We start from the raw sequence: 15925 nt of genomic DNA on the forward strand, positions 1-15925 counted from the left end.
CCTCTTTGTATTAATAGAATTAACAGTACGCTATTTGACAACTTTGCGTGTGGTTAACGGGTGGAAGGAGATTTACTGATTAGTTTTAATCTGACAGTTTAGGGTGCTATAAAATGATTCTAAATTTATTTTAAATGCACTATGAAGTCTTTTAATTAATAAATTGGACTTGTGGCATAGGGTGTGGTTCTGTGCTAAAAGATAAAACATAAGATAAGTATACAACTTAGTACGCTGTTACCGGATGGAAGGAATTAAATTGCTTAAATTAATTTAGCGATTTATTGGACTATAATATGATTATAGAACTTATTTTAAATACATGATAGAGTCATTGTTATATTAAATTGGAACTATGCATTTTCTGGATGTTAATTGTTAGAATATTAAATTCTTTGATGCAATTACATGGATTAATATTGGATTTTAATTGCGAGATTTTTAATCTTCTTTCTGCAATTATTTAGATTTTGGTTTTGGATTGTAAATTTCTAAACTGTTACGTATCGGTTGTAATTTACATGGTTTTGGATTTAAATTGCTGAAATACTAAATACTCTTCTGCAATGGTAGGAATATTTGGTTTTGGACTTTAAATTACTGGCTTATTGTTTATTGTAATTTACACGGATATGGAGGATTGTATGCACCGGTATGGGACAGTGACATACTAGGTATGGTTTAGCTCAAAGCGCTAATTCCTACCTTATGGATGTTAATTGGTGAACAGTTTTACCTATTCTATCAATTATATGGATTTTGTGGATTGTATGCGCCGGGATGGAACGGTGGCATACTAGGGACCGACTGATTCAAAATACTCAGTCCAACCTATTTTGGAATAAGGGCACGGGTTATTAAATAAAATCCTCCTTATATTTATGAGTCGGTGCGGTTGAATACGCCGAACGACTTACTGGATTTATTGTGGATGGTTAAAAACGGAGTTTAAATATAGTTTTATGATACCGCCATGTGAGCTTGAGTCTCAGCGTTGACAGTTAGGGTGCATATATGCAATGGGATGCATAGCTGGCTGTGAGGGTCGAGGTATACCCTATTTAGGTTTAGGTACTCATGCCCACCTATGGGTGCGTTTTTGCATGTTGCCTTCTATTCAGGTTGAGACCCTCTTCATAGCCCAGTGAGAGTCCTGTAGTGTGAATATACATACGTATGGACTATTAGCTATGGTTGAGTTGGTTAGAATGTATATGCGTATCGAGTCTCTACTTGGATTGTAGTAGATTAGAACTTATTCGTGGGCCTGACCCACTACTATTTTTCAGGTACTCATCAGTTCCAGACTTAGACTTGTTCGTGCTGAGCTGAAACGATCACTTACTCTACCGACGACGTAGGAGTATTCCTCATGGTTTAGCATTGGATTTCTTTTCAGTTGTTCATTTTTGAGTATTGGATTTTTAGTAGGGGTCCACGAGTTGGATTCCCGAGTTGTATTAGAAGTGGAGAAGAAGTTGGATGTATCAAACTAGTTCTTATTTATAAAATTTTTATTTCTAAGGATTTTTCAATAAAGGATATTCGTTTTAGTTTCTTTTCAGCAAAATTTTTATTTGTTCCTATTATATTAATTGTATTCTGTGTTCGTTAATTGCTAATTGGTTTGATGTCCACGGGAAATCGAGCGTGGGCCTGGCCAACCCGCATCCGAAAATCCGGGGGTATCACATGGGGGAGCTATGTTTAGAAGTGGTGATGGCTCAATTGTAAGGGTGATCTTGTTTCAGCATTTTCGGGCTTCAACTGACACCGTTGCAGAAGCCATTTGCTTCCGTAAGGCTGTTATGTGGGCATCGTCTGAGAATTTCTCTTAGGTTTATTTTGAAAGCCATTTGCTATCGGTATGCAAAGCCATCGAAGGGGTGGATCCAGGGCCGGCTGTGAGTTATGCAGCGGAAAAGGATGTAGAAGTTTGTATTAAAAATAACGTAGAAGGGCGGTGAATAGATTTTTCTTGCTCCTTTATCCAATTTTTACTTATTTTAATTTTACCGAAATAAAACTAAAATCAAACCCACAAAGCAAAAATAAAGTGCAAGTAAAGTAGTAAGTTTGAGAGATGACATCGGGATTTTTAGTAAGAAAACTCTGACTGGTGGAAATCAACCAATTGTTATAGGAAAAATCTCGTAGACTACGCCGTCTAGAGCAAAACGATCCATTATACTTGGAGCAAAGTACACTGAACTTTGACTCAAGCTCACACCTATCATTATACTAAAAACTAATTGTTGACAATCGTTAGCTTTACGACTCCCCCGTCCAACAGCTCTCGACCTCATGCTTACTCTTGATCTCCGTAGAAAGATTACTGACAGATTAAACAACACTCCACGAATGCTTTGACCCCTCCAAAGTGTGATCAAATCGCCTTTAATCTTCAATTCTGAATTTGATGAAGAACAATTAAAATCCTGCTTCTCAAAATCTCTGAATCTTCAATTATGCTATAATTCTGATCAGATAGAAAGCAACACTCCTAAATCACTCTTGTGTTTATGTGTGTGCTCTAAAAAATAAAATCAGAAAAATCAAGTTTGATTTTCTGAATAAAAATATCTCTTAAAGTCGGCTCTCAAATAAATTAGAATTTTGTATGCAAAAAGCCGTAAAACCCTAAGTGAGAGAACATGTTTTTATAGACTTTTAAAAACATGTACATAATTGTACTTGGAAAATAAGTCAATTTCGTGCATAATCATTATAGTAAAAGTCTATACAAAATAGGAAGTTGAAGTAGAACAGAAAAAACAAAGTTTCCAAAAATATCTATATGACTTGAACTGGTTTAGCTGCTCCTAACTGATTCAAGTTAGCTAGTAGGATTTTTAAAAACAAGTTTTTGATACTTGAACCGGTTAAGAGAAAGTTGATCCAATTCAAGTTGGCCAGACTTGAACTTTAATAGTAAGCCTTAAAAGTTGAACCGGTTCAAGTTAGGCAGAATGGAAAATTTCTTTAAAAACCTAATTTTGAAATCATGCATGTGTCTCACGCACTCACTTACCTTCCTAATATATTGTTCTCATCATCACGGAGTGTATTGAAGTATGAACACGATCACTTCTTCAATTCAGCTTTCGATCTTGATTCTTGAAAAATCAAACCAAAAGTTGCAACTTGATCGAACTTGTTTTGACAATAAAATTTACCAATTACAAATTAATATCTCACACCGACAAGGCTGGACTCCATTATCTATCTTTGACATTAAAACAACAATGCTTAGTCTTTCCTCTTCTCGTATTAGCTAGCCATGTTCGTAGATATGACAATGAGGTCGTTAATTCTATAGCTAAGCTTTCGAGGTGGCATCTGGCTTGTGATGTAGTTCTTGATAATATTCCTTTAGCTATTGATCAGGCCCTTTCTTCCCGTGATCTCACTGCTTGATTGCTGTATCTGTTCTATTGCTGGTTGCTGAATTTGTCTTGTTTGCAAGGAAAAAGAAAAAAAGAAAAGTTAAAACATTATGAAAAATATTAGGTGAGCCGATTTGGTCGCATGATTAAAACATCATGAATGTCTGACTTTCATTTCACAACATATGACAGCTATATATATGTTTCCAACTAAAAATTGCAACACTAATAAGTGTCGTGATTAATTTCAATATGTCAAGCAATTCAAAGTTAGATTAACAGTGTTTGATAGGGCACTGACAATATAGTTTTCCTACCAATAATTCATAGTAGTTATTTTTTATTATCAAAAGAAATAATAGCACTATATGGTCATTACTCCAACGTATTCTATAATTTTTCATTTGATAGGGCCTGATATTGAAGAAATAATTGGTTGGGCCCATTGCATGTTTGAATCGTGTCCGTTTAATACATGCGCTATTACATGCATAATAATAAATGGTCAGATGTACCCTTATACCGTACAAAAAATTAGGGGTGATAATTCGTGTTGGCGTGTCGTATTTGTGTCGACACAATTACGACATAGACACAATTAGGGTTGACACGAACATGACACGATTATTAATCGAGTCTAAGACTTTTGACACGAACACGACATGATTATTATACGTGTAACACGACACGACACGCATAATCTGTTTAATAAATGAGTCAAGACTTGATACGACACGAAAAGACACATTTAAGTCATTTTTGACACGAATACGACCAATTTTGCTAAATGGGTCATTTTTAACACGAACATGACACGTTTATGTTTAATTAATCGGGTTAATTGTGTCATAATCGTATTTATAGGGTCAAATACGAACACGACACGTTTAGTTAGCGAGTCAATCCGTGTCGACATGATTATGACACGAACACGATTAGTCCAAACCCTAACTCGCTTATCTCGTATCGTGTTAGCGTGTCGTATCAAATATTACAACCCCTGCAATAAATCCAATCAAAATTTTCTCCTGATCTTGGTTAATAGTAAAGATTCTTGGCTGTCAATTAGTCTGAGAATACGAGTACAATTAGGGCAGTCTGTGTCATCAACCTAATCAATCGTGCAATTCCACATATTAGGCATATAAAATATTTATGACAAGGAGTATTTTACAATCTACAATAAATTATGAAATTTAGAGCACAATCACTGGACAACAATTTCACTTATAATTAGCCACATGCTCAAGCGAGATCAAATTAGTCCATCACATTCTACTCATATTTCTTGTGAAGTTTCAATGCAGCAAGCACAATCAGCAAGAGATACGCCAATGCTCCAAGCAGAGACATGACTATGGCAGCAGCGGCTCGGTGACAGAATTTATCGAAGACGTTGCATACTTTGTTCCAGTGCACGTGCGAGTTGCCTTGGCAGCCAATGACACCGACGGCGGTGGCAGCTCCAATGCTAGAAAAGAGAAGTGCCAGCATCACTAGATCAATGATGATGAACCTCAGAGAAAATCGTTTCTTCCGAAGGCGAATTCAGAAATTGTCAATGGAAGTTAGTATTGAACATAAATTTAATTACACAATTTCATAAGCAAATTTTTTTTGAATGAGTTAAAAGGGGGCTAATACTACTATTAATTTTATTTTATTATTTTTTATTTATTATTTTTTATTTATTTATTTTTTAATGTAAGGATCAAAGAGAGTGCTGCATATGAGCATGTTATGGCATTTGTCACCACCAAGTACCTAATAGAAGAGGTTAAGTAAATTAGTTGCTACAATAACACATGACTTATGTGTATCTATATATGTATATTCAACCAACATATCTAAATAAGCCGTCTATTAAGTAGCTGGATGATCTTGGTCTGCAGCAAAAGATTTGGTTGAATCTGTCCCACCCAACATTAATTTGGTTGGTTTTGGGTCACGCATCAATCCATCCGAGTACATTAGAAACTTCTCACGTGTTTTAGTCAGAGAAAAGTTAATAACAAAGACACTTGTGTTACATCTCGAGCCACCGAACAAGTGCTTGGATGATTGAAAAAAATTTAATATAAAATTTGAATTAAATTTTCTTCCATTTCAAATTTACACACCAATTTATTATTTTTAAATATAACATTATTGTTTGATGATTATTTTAAGTGGATAATACAATACAAGTATTATACCAAGAGTCCACAGTCTTCACACGTGTGAATTAGGATGTACATGTGTGAGAATAAGTCGATGAGAAAGTTGTTATTAGATGACTATTTACTAATAAGTGATACATCTACGGTACATGGAAGGTTTCATACATGCAAGAGTTGTGATTCCTCTTATGTATTACAACATAAGTGCTTTATTGTAGAAGATGTATCCTTGCTCGTAATGACCAAATAATGTAGATCTGCTAGATTTTTATAAATGGAGATTAGGGAGTTGAATGATTCAGTCGCCATGTTAGCTAGAGTGTTTTTTTAACAAGTAAAAAATTAAGGAATCGGGATTCTCAGTATTGTTTAATGTCATGTCAATGGTGACTATCGGCTTAATGGCCCACTTGCTGATAGTCCTCACTGTTGGCAGCAGGGACGGGGATGACAAAAGTTGTAATCTAATAGTATTAAAATTTAAAAATAAAATAAAATAAAATAAAGTAATTGTAATGGTTTTAGTTTTGGTGCATTTTTAATATACATTTTTAAGAACCATCTGCATCTAGATATAATATGAGAAAAATAAATGGAGAAAAGACTGGTTAACTGCCAATAAATGAATTTATCAATTGTCTAACATTAATTTTTTTCTCTTTTTAAACCATAAAAAACAATATATATATATATATATATATATATATAGAGAGAGAGAGAGAGAGAGAGAGTATCTTGTAGAAAGAATTACCATATACAATTTTTTATTAAGGACTAAAAACTTTGAAGAGGGTTACAAGTAATTTCTTGAGCACCGTAGGGATCCTCTATTTCTAGAGCACGTTATGCGTGATATATTTATATATATGTAATATGTATATATATTGAGAGAGAGAACTTATGACCGTAACATTTGACGGTGGCACAACCTTGGTCTGTTTATCAACCCCAAGAACAATTGCAGCCACCAGAGTGAATGCAAAGGCCAAAAACCTCAACACAAACTCACAACAATTCAAACTCCTTTTATTACCACCCTCTGATCTCACCCCATTGCTAGACATGTTTTGGCTCTCCATCATGCAAAACAATGTATCTTTCCAACAAAATCTAGTTAATATATTTTGTTCTTTATATAGAGAGAGAATTAGGAGAGGTTGGGGTGCTTATATAGAGAGAGAAATCGGAAGGGAGGAAGTGTGAATGGGAATATTGATCACATTAATGCATGGAGGTGAGTTCGTGTTTGGTCGTTGATGGAAATGTTGTACTTTACGTTTGGATCACACTTGGCGTGGACCTTTGGGAATTGGGATGTGATTGACCAATTTGTTTTCCTATGGACTAAAAAGATTAACCCTTATTTGATGGTTATTTATAATTTTTGTTTTATTTAATGATCTTTTTGTCTTTTACAAGTATGAAGCATTTTCGGGTTACTTTTATTTACCTCTTTTGAAGTTTGTCAATATCCTACACAGACCTCTCTATATTTCATAATTTTACTTACCTACCTTGTTGGTGACTTTTTTTTACCATTTTGTCCGTACTGTCATTTATAGAGATGTCAACATGGGCGGTTCTGGGTAGGTGTACCCCAACTTAACCCAGTTTGAAATACCTAAACCTGCCCCGCTCAAAATTGTCTAAGCGGGGCGCCCTGTCACCTCGTCCCTGCCCTCGTTTATATTTTTGCACCCGTGGGCACTCGCCCCGGCCCGTTTACTTTAAATGTTTCCTTTATTTTTTTTCCTCCCCAAACAAAATTATACAAGACTACAAGTATGCAATAATACAACCCCTCAAAAAACATTATCAATAGTAGTTTAACATAAAATTCAAATTAAAAATATTGTAATAATGACAACATTACACATTAATTTAATTTCCAGAAAAAAATAAACAATACACATTAATCCTAAATGGGGTGGGGTGGGGTGGGGGACCCTCTCCCTCCCTTTCATCGAAATCGTGCGAGTTTTTCCCCATAAAATCCATCCCCACCCAAATCCCTTGAACGATTCCCCCGAAATCAATTTAAACGGCTGGAATGGGCCGGTACCCGCCCCCACGGGACAACAAATTGCCATCCCTAATCATTTCAAACATTAGAAGGGCAAAATGGATTAGACGGGAAAATCTGATACATAAACTATTATATTAGGAGAGGTAAGTGAGATTACAAAAGGTGGAGGGGGACTATTTAAGATATTGATAAACCTCAGGTGAGGTAAATGAAATTAACCTAACTTATTATGTTTTTTTTTTTTTTTTTTTTGGGTCATCCAAAGTGAAATAATAATATAATTCAAGCTCTAGTCTAATGGTACCTGAAGAGTAGTACTATTGATGGTTAATACTGGTATAATATATTATATTTGGTATTTTATATTTTTTTAGTTATTAATTACACTCATGTTTTTACTCAGGCTTTAACTTCTGGCATCCCTCTAAAAAATAAGGATTTGATACCTCTGGGTCACTCCCATTAGTTTTGTATTAGTCTTTTAGTTTCGAAAAGAAAACAATTCATATTTTGTTAATTTTGGTGATATAAATGTTGGAAAACGTGCAAGTTTTAAAAACTTTTTAAGGGATTTTGATTCATAGATTTTGATTCATCACAAAGAGACAAGTTTTATGCAAAAATAAAATATGATGTGTCATTCAATTAATAGATTGAATACTTACATCAAAGGTCTGAGTAAACTTTTAAATCTTTCCTCTAAAGTGAATATTCTCACTTATTGTAGATCTCTTAGCAAGATGCCTTCTCCTTGGATCTTCATCTTCTTAGTACTTGTTTTGTCTTTAGCAATCACTAATAAGCCTCCATGAATGACCTTGGAAAATTAGGCTTGTGGGAGCCTCCATTAGATGAGAACATTAACCCTAATTTATAAGAGAGAGAAAATATATTCATTTTTTCCTTCTATTAAAAATCACCCCTAAAATATACATAGACCATGTATATATATAGGCAACATAAAGATAAGGAAAAGGAAACAATAAATCATTCTCAATCTCTAATTCAAATCTAATATGATTCCAATATTAAGTTGGGCTATGAGTGAGAATCATTTGTGCTTATTATTTTTATTAGTTACAATGAATTAATAATTGGCCCGGTCTATAAACCCAATTCAATTAATTCATAAATTAATTTTACTCCACTAAAAGAAATTAATTGAACTCCAATTAAATAATAAATAACCTCTTAGTCAATGTTGCACTTTGACCCCTTTATGCATAATTAGTTATCGGATAAATAAAGCCATCAATCCGACAACTTAATTAATATATTTATTTTGATACCATTGATTATATTTGGCTCGATCACAATAAAACATTTATTTCGACAAAAAAATAATAATTTAAATAAATAAATATATAATAAACATTTTATCTAAAAACATACGAAGGCATTCGAATTTACTTTGTGATCAACCATAATCAATACAAAATAAATACAAGTAGCAATGATGCAAATATTGAAAATATAACTCTCTAACTATTAATTACATAACTACTTAAAGTGTCGGTCTAAGGATCCCGAAGAATCCGCCGAACAAATCAAAATAATTGTTAATTAATAAAAGAGTTTATAATTTTCTCATGCTTAAGAGTAAAATGTCATGACGGTGATAGGGAGTAATTGCATACGATAGCTTTCGCAATATATTTCAACCTAATGCGGATTCAGTTCAAGTCTTAATTAATTATGAGTCCATCCATAATTACCGACTATGAATAATTTATGATTACTATTTATATTCATGTATTGATCGTCGTTACATACATAAATAAATATTTCTTGTAATCAAATTGATACTATCAATTTTATAATAAATCGAAACATAATACATTGAATTCATCAATTGTATAAAGCATATATATTATTAAAAACGTTAGAAACATATATCATTATAATTCAAATAGAAATTTACTATGTCAGAGCATATAAATCCCAACAATAAAAAGATAAAAACTATTTTATTAATTCAAAACACTCTTGATCCAAGTATCTGACTACAATGTTAGTGAGGTGTAGCTTAAAGTGCCCCAACCTATTGATCATAGATTTGATTCACACGGACTAATTCACGCACAGATGCAGTGGATCCAACTCATGTACATGACGCATTTTAGAGGAATTTGTACTTTGACTTTGGCCTATCTTCAGCCTTCGCGTCTGTCGATGAGCCCCATTTTTTTGGTCAAAATTCTAAACGGTTAAGTTTTGTGTTTATACTAGTAGTAGTGGCTGCCCACTTCCTCAAAATTCTTATGTCAGCAAAACAAATACAAGTATGGCAGTCGTATGTATTTGTGTATACTTTCACACACACAACTTTGTGGTCATATCATTTTAGTCAAAAAAAATATACATGTTTTTCTTTGCACAAAAAACAAAACAAAATAGATATATATATACTTACCATAGATCAAATATGATGATACAATAATATATACTATAGATGATGTTAAGTAGACTTTGAAATTCTCCACGTCTGGAGCACAATGTCAAATGATAAGCAACGAATCAAATATTCATAAAGATGTATAAAGCAAGTAGGAAACGTCGACTAATCCAAACCTAATTCGAGTTTTGGATGGGTTTAGACAACCCTTCTTTGTCACTCAATTTGGATGTGATTGAAACTTGGATCCAATTTAGATTAGACTTGGAACACATTCTGTCCCATGTTGTCCAATAATATATTATTGTTAGGTCGTGTTCGGTTGCATATAATTAGAGTCTTTAAATTAGAATTGGAAAAACTTTTAATTCAATTTTGTGAGTTATTTTTTTGCAATTCCACTAATTTTAATTTCAAAATTTCAATTCTATACAGTCGAACACAACCTTAGTATTGTTAGTAAAACTTTAGGCGACAACAATGTCTAATTGGGTGTTGATATTGTAGTACTCCTATCAAAGGTTAATGATTATTTCTTATTATTAAGAGGAACATTTTACAATTATGCAAAAGATCACAGAAGAAGGAAACAACAGCACAAAGAGAAATCTATCATACATTCTGCATTTAGTCCACACTCACTAAACAACAACATCACTTGGCCACAAATGAAAACCAAATTAACATGCTCAAGAGAGATCAAAGTTACTTCATCACATTCTACTCGTATTTCTTGTGAAGTTTCATGGCAGCAAGCACAATCAGCAAGAGATACGCAAATGCTCCAAGCAGAGACATGGCTAGGGAAGCAGCCACTTGGTGACAGAACTTATCGAAGACGTTGCATACTTTGTTCCAACGCACGTGCGAGTTGCCTTCGTAGCCAATGAAACCGACCGCGGTGGCAGCTCCGATGCTAGAAAAGAGCAGTGCCAACATCACTAGATCAAGGATGATGAGCGCCAGAGAAAACCCCTTCTTTTTACCCATTGTGGACAATGTGAGGACCAAAGAGAGGGCTGCATATGAGCATGTTATGGCATTTGTCACCACCAAGTACCTATACAAAGAGGTTCACAAAATTAGTTTCTATAAAGCCTTTTTTGTTGTTTTCCAATAACACACTATTTTTCAATAGGACATTATTATTGATATGAACCAATAACAAATACATCCTATTTTAATTAACACATCATTTATGATTTGATAAGTGAGTATGTATTAGTCATTTCTGATTTGATAATTAAAAAGAACGTGTTCATATGTTATTGATTCATATCAATAGTCAGAAATCAAAATTAAATATATTCTCAGGACCTAAGATTCGTCACAATCAATATAAAAATGGTTTTGGGACGCTATCTCACCCAAAATCAATTTGGTTGAATTGGGTTAGATATCAATTAACCCATTCCGTTCTTTCCGCTAATTTTTCAATTAAAGAAATAAGCTAGGGAAAATTGGACACGTGTCACTAATATTGGACCAGTGTTTTATAGTTTACCAGGTTGGGTTTATGTTAAATCATACTCAACCCAAAATTAATTTGATTGGCTCTCGGTCACACATCAGTCAATCCAAGTGGATTTGAAACTAGCCATGAGTTTTAGACACAAAAAGGCTGGAAGAGTGACACTTAATTTCTGATAACTATGGTTAATGAATAATGCAGGTCTAGCCGTAAGATTAGGAAATGGGGATCCCTCTAGTGTAACACTACTCGTATCACGAGGGTGTGCTTTTATCTGAACCTTCGAGAAAAAATAAAATGTGGTGAATTGAATTGAATTCAACCAACAGATTAGGATAATAGTTACTTAGATGTCAATTTCATCATGCATTGATACTTTTTCATTAACTATTAGATGTCAATCTCATCATGCATGGATACTTCTTCATTTTCGAAAAAAAAAAAAAGTATAGTGTTTAAGTATATGTAAGGAAACGTGGGCATGTGAGTTTCTTGTTAAAAATATAAATAAATTAAAAAATAATAATAGTAAAAGTCTTAACCAAAAAATTGTAGTTAATGGTATTTTCTTGTATTTCAAAATAGACTGATCAACCGTTCAACTCTATGTAATTGTTAGGGCTTTAATTCGGATGAGTTGGACGGGTTTAAGATATAACTTGAACATAACCCACTATATGAAATATTAAACTCATGTCCAACCCTAATTTTATCTTCAACCCGATCCCATCCCATCCTTCTACTTTTAACTTCGGGCTTAAATTCTGAATTAAAAATTCGGATTATTCATATAATTAATCTTCACACCGAAAATTTAATATGATTTAAAATTAGTTTTAGATTAAATTTTTCTTTAACAAAAAAAAAAAAAAAAAAAAATGTTTAAGGACATTTTATAAATTTTTAATAAATTACAAATAAATTCTTAAAAAATTAATTCTCGCTAACATACAATTTAACAAATGAAGTTAAGGTAATCATAATTTATATATTATATATAATGTATTTAAATTTAAAAATATATATATAAATAATATTAGAATTTGGGTTCGGGTTTGAGTTTGTTCGGGTTACTAGCAACTCAACTCAAGTTCAACCCTAATTTAATTCGGATTGAGATTTTTCAATCAAAATCTAACCCTAATTATAAAATAATCGTCCAAACCAACAAAAAATCGGGCTAGACTCGGATTGCCCAACCAAAATTACAATCATAATAATTGTATGCATTTCTTGTCAATATATATAAATATATATACATATAAACTTGGCTGAACCCTTTTAGGCCCTCAGTTGACCAAATTGCAGTGCTAAAGGAAGTAAGTCAACCTTCCCCTTTGAAGTCATGTGATTTGCCCTACCCCTTTTAATACATACGTTCAACTACAAGGTAGGGCAAATTAAAGAGGAAGTTGGGAAGGGGTGGGGGTGGGGTACCAGAGAGATCACAATCATGGTTCAATCATGGTTTTAAATCTTTAGCATCACCTACCAAACACCATGTGGAATCAATGCAAACCTCTTCTGCCAAACACCATGTGGAGACTCCATCCTAACCCTGTTCTTTTACACTAGTCACCACACCCTTCTAATTACAATGTTACTACAACAAAGATTTATACAACATATACTTATACCATATAACTAGACTACTATATATATATATATATATCAAGATGGCAATGTGGGCGTTTTGGAGCGGGGATCTCATTCTCCATTCCCATCCTGTTTAATTTTTTCAATTCCGTAACCGTTCCAAAACCAGTCGGGTTTTTCAAAACAGCCCCCATTCCTGCCCATCTATATAATTGGTTCCCCAAAACTCCCCAAACGCGACGGCCCCGCCGGGGTGGGAATTTTTGTCACCCCTATATATATATATATATACACACACACACACACACATAGTACTACCAAAGGAAGAATTATGTTGATCAAAGAAGAAAAAATGAATGATACCTTAGGGCCTCCTTAGTTTGTAATTATAAAAATAGTTTTCTATTTTTAGAAAACAGAAAATAGTACAAAAATTTCTGTTTGGTTTAGTTTTCAGAAAATTGTTTAACGAAGATTCAGTTATAAAACTATAAAAGATGTTCTCTGATAACAGTTTTCTATTATCTGAACTTTTTAGAACTATTTTCAGAGTTACATACCAAGCAATAATCTCTTAAATAATGTTTTTTGTATTTTTCTAAGACATACATATCAATGAATTTCATGTTGATCCTAATTCAAATTTGTGCCAATAATTAAAATATTTAATCTGATAACAGTTAAATAAATAATGGATTCATTAGTTATTTTTTTGCTTGAACAATAAGAACAAGGTATCACCATAGTAAAAATGGCAAAAATCTAGGCAGATTTTAGGGTCAAATAGGCCCAAAAAAACTTTAAAAATAATTAATAAATAAATAATATAATATAGAGTTGTTTTCATTTCTCATAAATGCTAACTGTAGCATTGTTGTGGATAATAGAATATGCAGTTGTGTACAGCTGTAGATGTCGTTATTGGAGTCATAAAAAATATAACTTAGAGGTAGGTGGACTTCACTGATAGGTTGCCCTCAAAAAATATGTGCACATTAAATCTCAGCCGTTTATTCAGGTTTTATTTACTTTTAATATTTATTTATTATTATTATTTATTATCATAGTGGTACCTTCTAAACTTTCAAAGTAGAAATTCAGTTTGTAAGACACGTTAGAAGAGAAATGATATATATATATATATATATATGAATTTTGAAAATTTTGTTGAAAAAATAAGAGGTCTTTTTGATTTTTAGAAGTTTCTATAAAGGTCTTCTTTGAATTTCTTAAAGAGTTCAGTGTGAGCATATTTATAAATATACCAAAATTTGAGTATAAAAATATAAATAAGATAAAATTTCAGCCCACTCAATTTAATGTGACTCGGCTCATTATTAATAAGTATAGAAGATAATACTAGGCTATAACTTATTTAATTACATGCTATAACATATTTATGGGTTTAAGAGGGCCTTTTAATCATATAGCATCTAAGGATGTGAAAATCAATAAAAATGTTGCTAGGATAAAAAATAAAGAAAAAAGAAAAGGAAAAAAGCACAAGGTTAAAAGAGATGGGATTTTCTTTTTCCTAATTAATTGTTCTACACCAATATGTTGACTAAGTAATGTTTTTCGATAGGTTCGAATTTAAGTCATATCAATAGGAAATGAAAAAAGTACTGCTAAATATCATGAAAATGTTTTTATTTATTGTAGTATGCTGTAGTGATTTCAAAACAATTAAATCTTATCTAAAAGGCGTTTTAACACCCATATCTTCAACACAAGTACTTCTGAAGCTCATGCAAAGTAATGAATGGTACTAAAATTAGAAATAATGGTATTGAAAAAAGATTTCAATATAATTAAATCTGTGGTTAAACCCATTCTTTATAATATTGAAACACGATTTAATTGCGATGAAAATTATAAAGCACACAATAGAGAACGCTATAGTAGAGGATCCACACTTGGTGATGGACGGTTTGAAATCGGAACTGAAAAACTTGGGGCCTTGTGAATGTCACACTCACAAAACATTCTCCCATATATACCATTAGTTTGACATGTATAAATATATATATAGAGAGAGAGAGAGAGAACTCACACAAAGGCAGACAAATACTTCCACTTAGCAGTGACCGGAACACTTAAAGGTGGCAAGGTCGGAACCACCTGTATGGGCACAACCTTGGTCTGCTTATCAACCCCAAGAACAATTGCCGCCACGAGAGTGAATGCAAAGGCCAAAAGCCTCAACACAAATTCCGAACAATTCACACTCCTTTTATTAGCCACCTTCACTTCTTCACCTCTCACCCCATTGCTAGACTTGTTTTGGGTCTCCATCATGCAGAAGAATTTCCAACAAAATATATCTACTTTTAGAGAGAGAGAGAGGAGATGTAGGGGTGCTTATATAGAGAAAGTGTAGATTAATTAAGGAGGTGTGAAGGGGGAGGGGAAATGGGAATGGGGTCCATGTATCATTATTTGGAAATATATATATTGATGACATTAATGGATAGAGGTGACTAAGTATTTGTATTGTTGGGGAAGAGGACGTGTTAGTGGTTTGGTCCACGTTGATTGGAAGTGTAGTGCTTCACTTTTGGTTCCATATGATATAAATCATTGACCAATTTGTTTCCCTATTCCTATTGACTAAATGTTTTAACCTTATTTGATCAATTTTTAATGAATTGTTTTTGATATTTTTTTTTTACAAATTAAAAATGTATAACAAAATTTATTTTATTTTATTTGTAGAAGCGTATTATTCTTGAGAGAAACAAATTACAATAGAGAGTACTCAACGCTCAAAGTCGGCTGCCACATAACTTCTTTCTGATTACAGCTTTTATTAGACATTGCCCCCGTGTGCCTATTACAGACGGCTTTCAAGGGATGATTTTGAGATCGTAGATCTGTCATCAACAGAACCAC

At 33.0% G+C, this 15925-nt stretch overlaps 1 protein-coding gene across 1 annotated transcript; it reads right to left on the reverse strand.

Annotated features, from left to right (window-relative positions):
* Positions 1-10483: 10483 nt before the first annotated feature.
* On the reverse strand, positions 10484-15457 carry LOC132294873 (CASP-like protein 1E2). The gene is made up of 2 exons (XM_059792888.1): positions 15087-15457; positions 10484-11026 (listed from the first exon to the last, which is right to left on the reverse strand). Exons 1-2 carry the CDS (start codon positions 15329-15331, stop codon positions 10687-10689), a joined length of 585 nt encoding a protein of 194 aa, XP_059648871.1. The 5' UTR covers positions 15332-15457; the 3' UTR covers positions 10484-10686.
* Between the last annotated feature and the right edge of the window lie 468 nt (positions 15458-15925).

This window comes from Cornus florida, unplaced genomic scaffold (genome assembly GCF_030987335.1).
Source record: "Cornus florida cultivar Cherokee Brave unplaced genomic scaffold, ASM3098733v1 CherokeeBrave_3.0.0_Hap2_Chr01, whole genome shotgun sequence".
In the NCBI taxonomy this organism is placed as follows: domain Eukaryota; kingdom Viridiplantae; phylum Streptophyta; class Magnoliopsida; order Cornales; family Cornaceae; genus Cornus; species Cornus florida.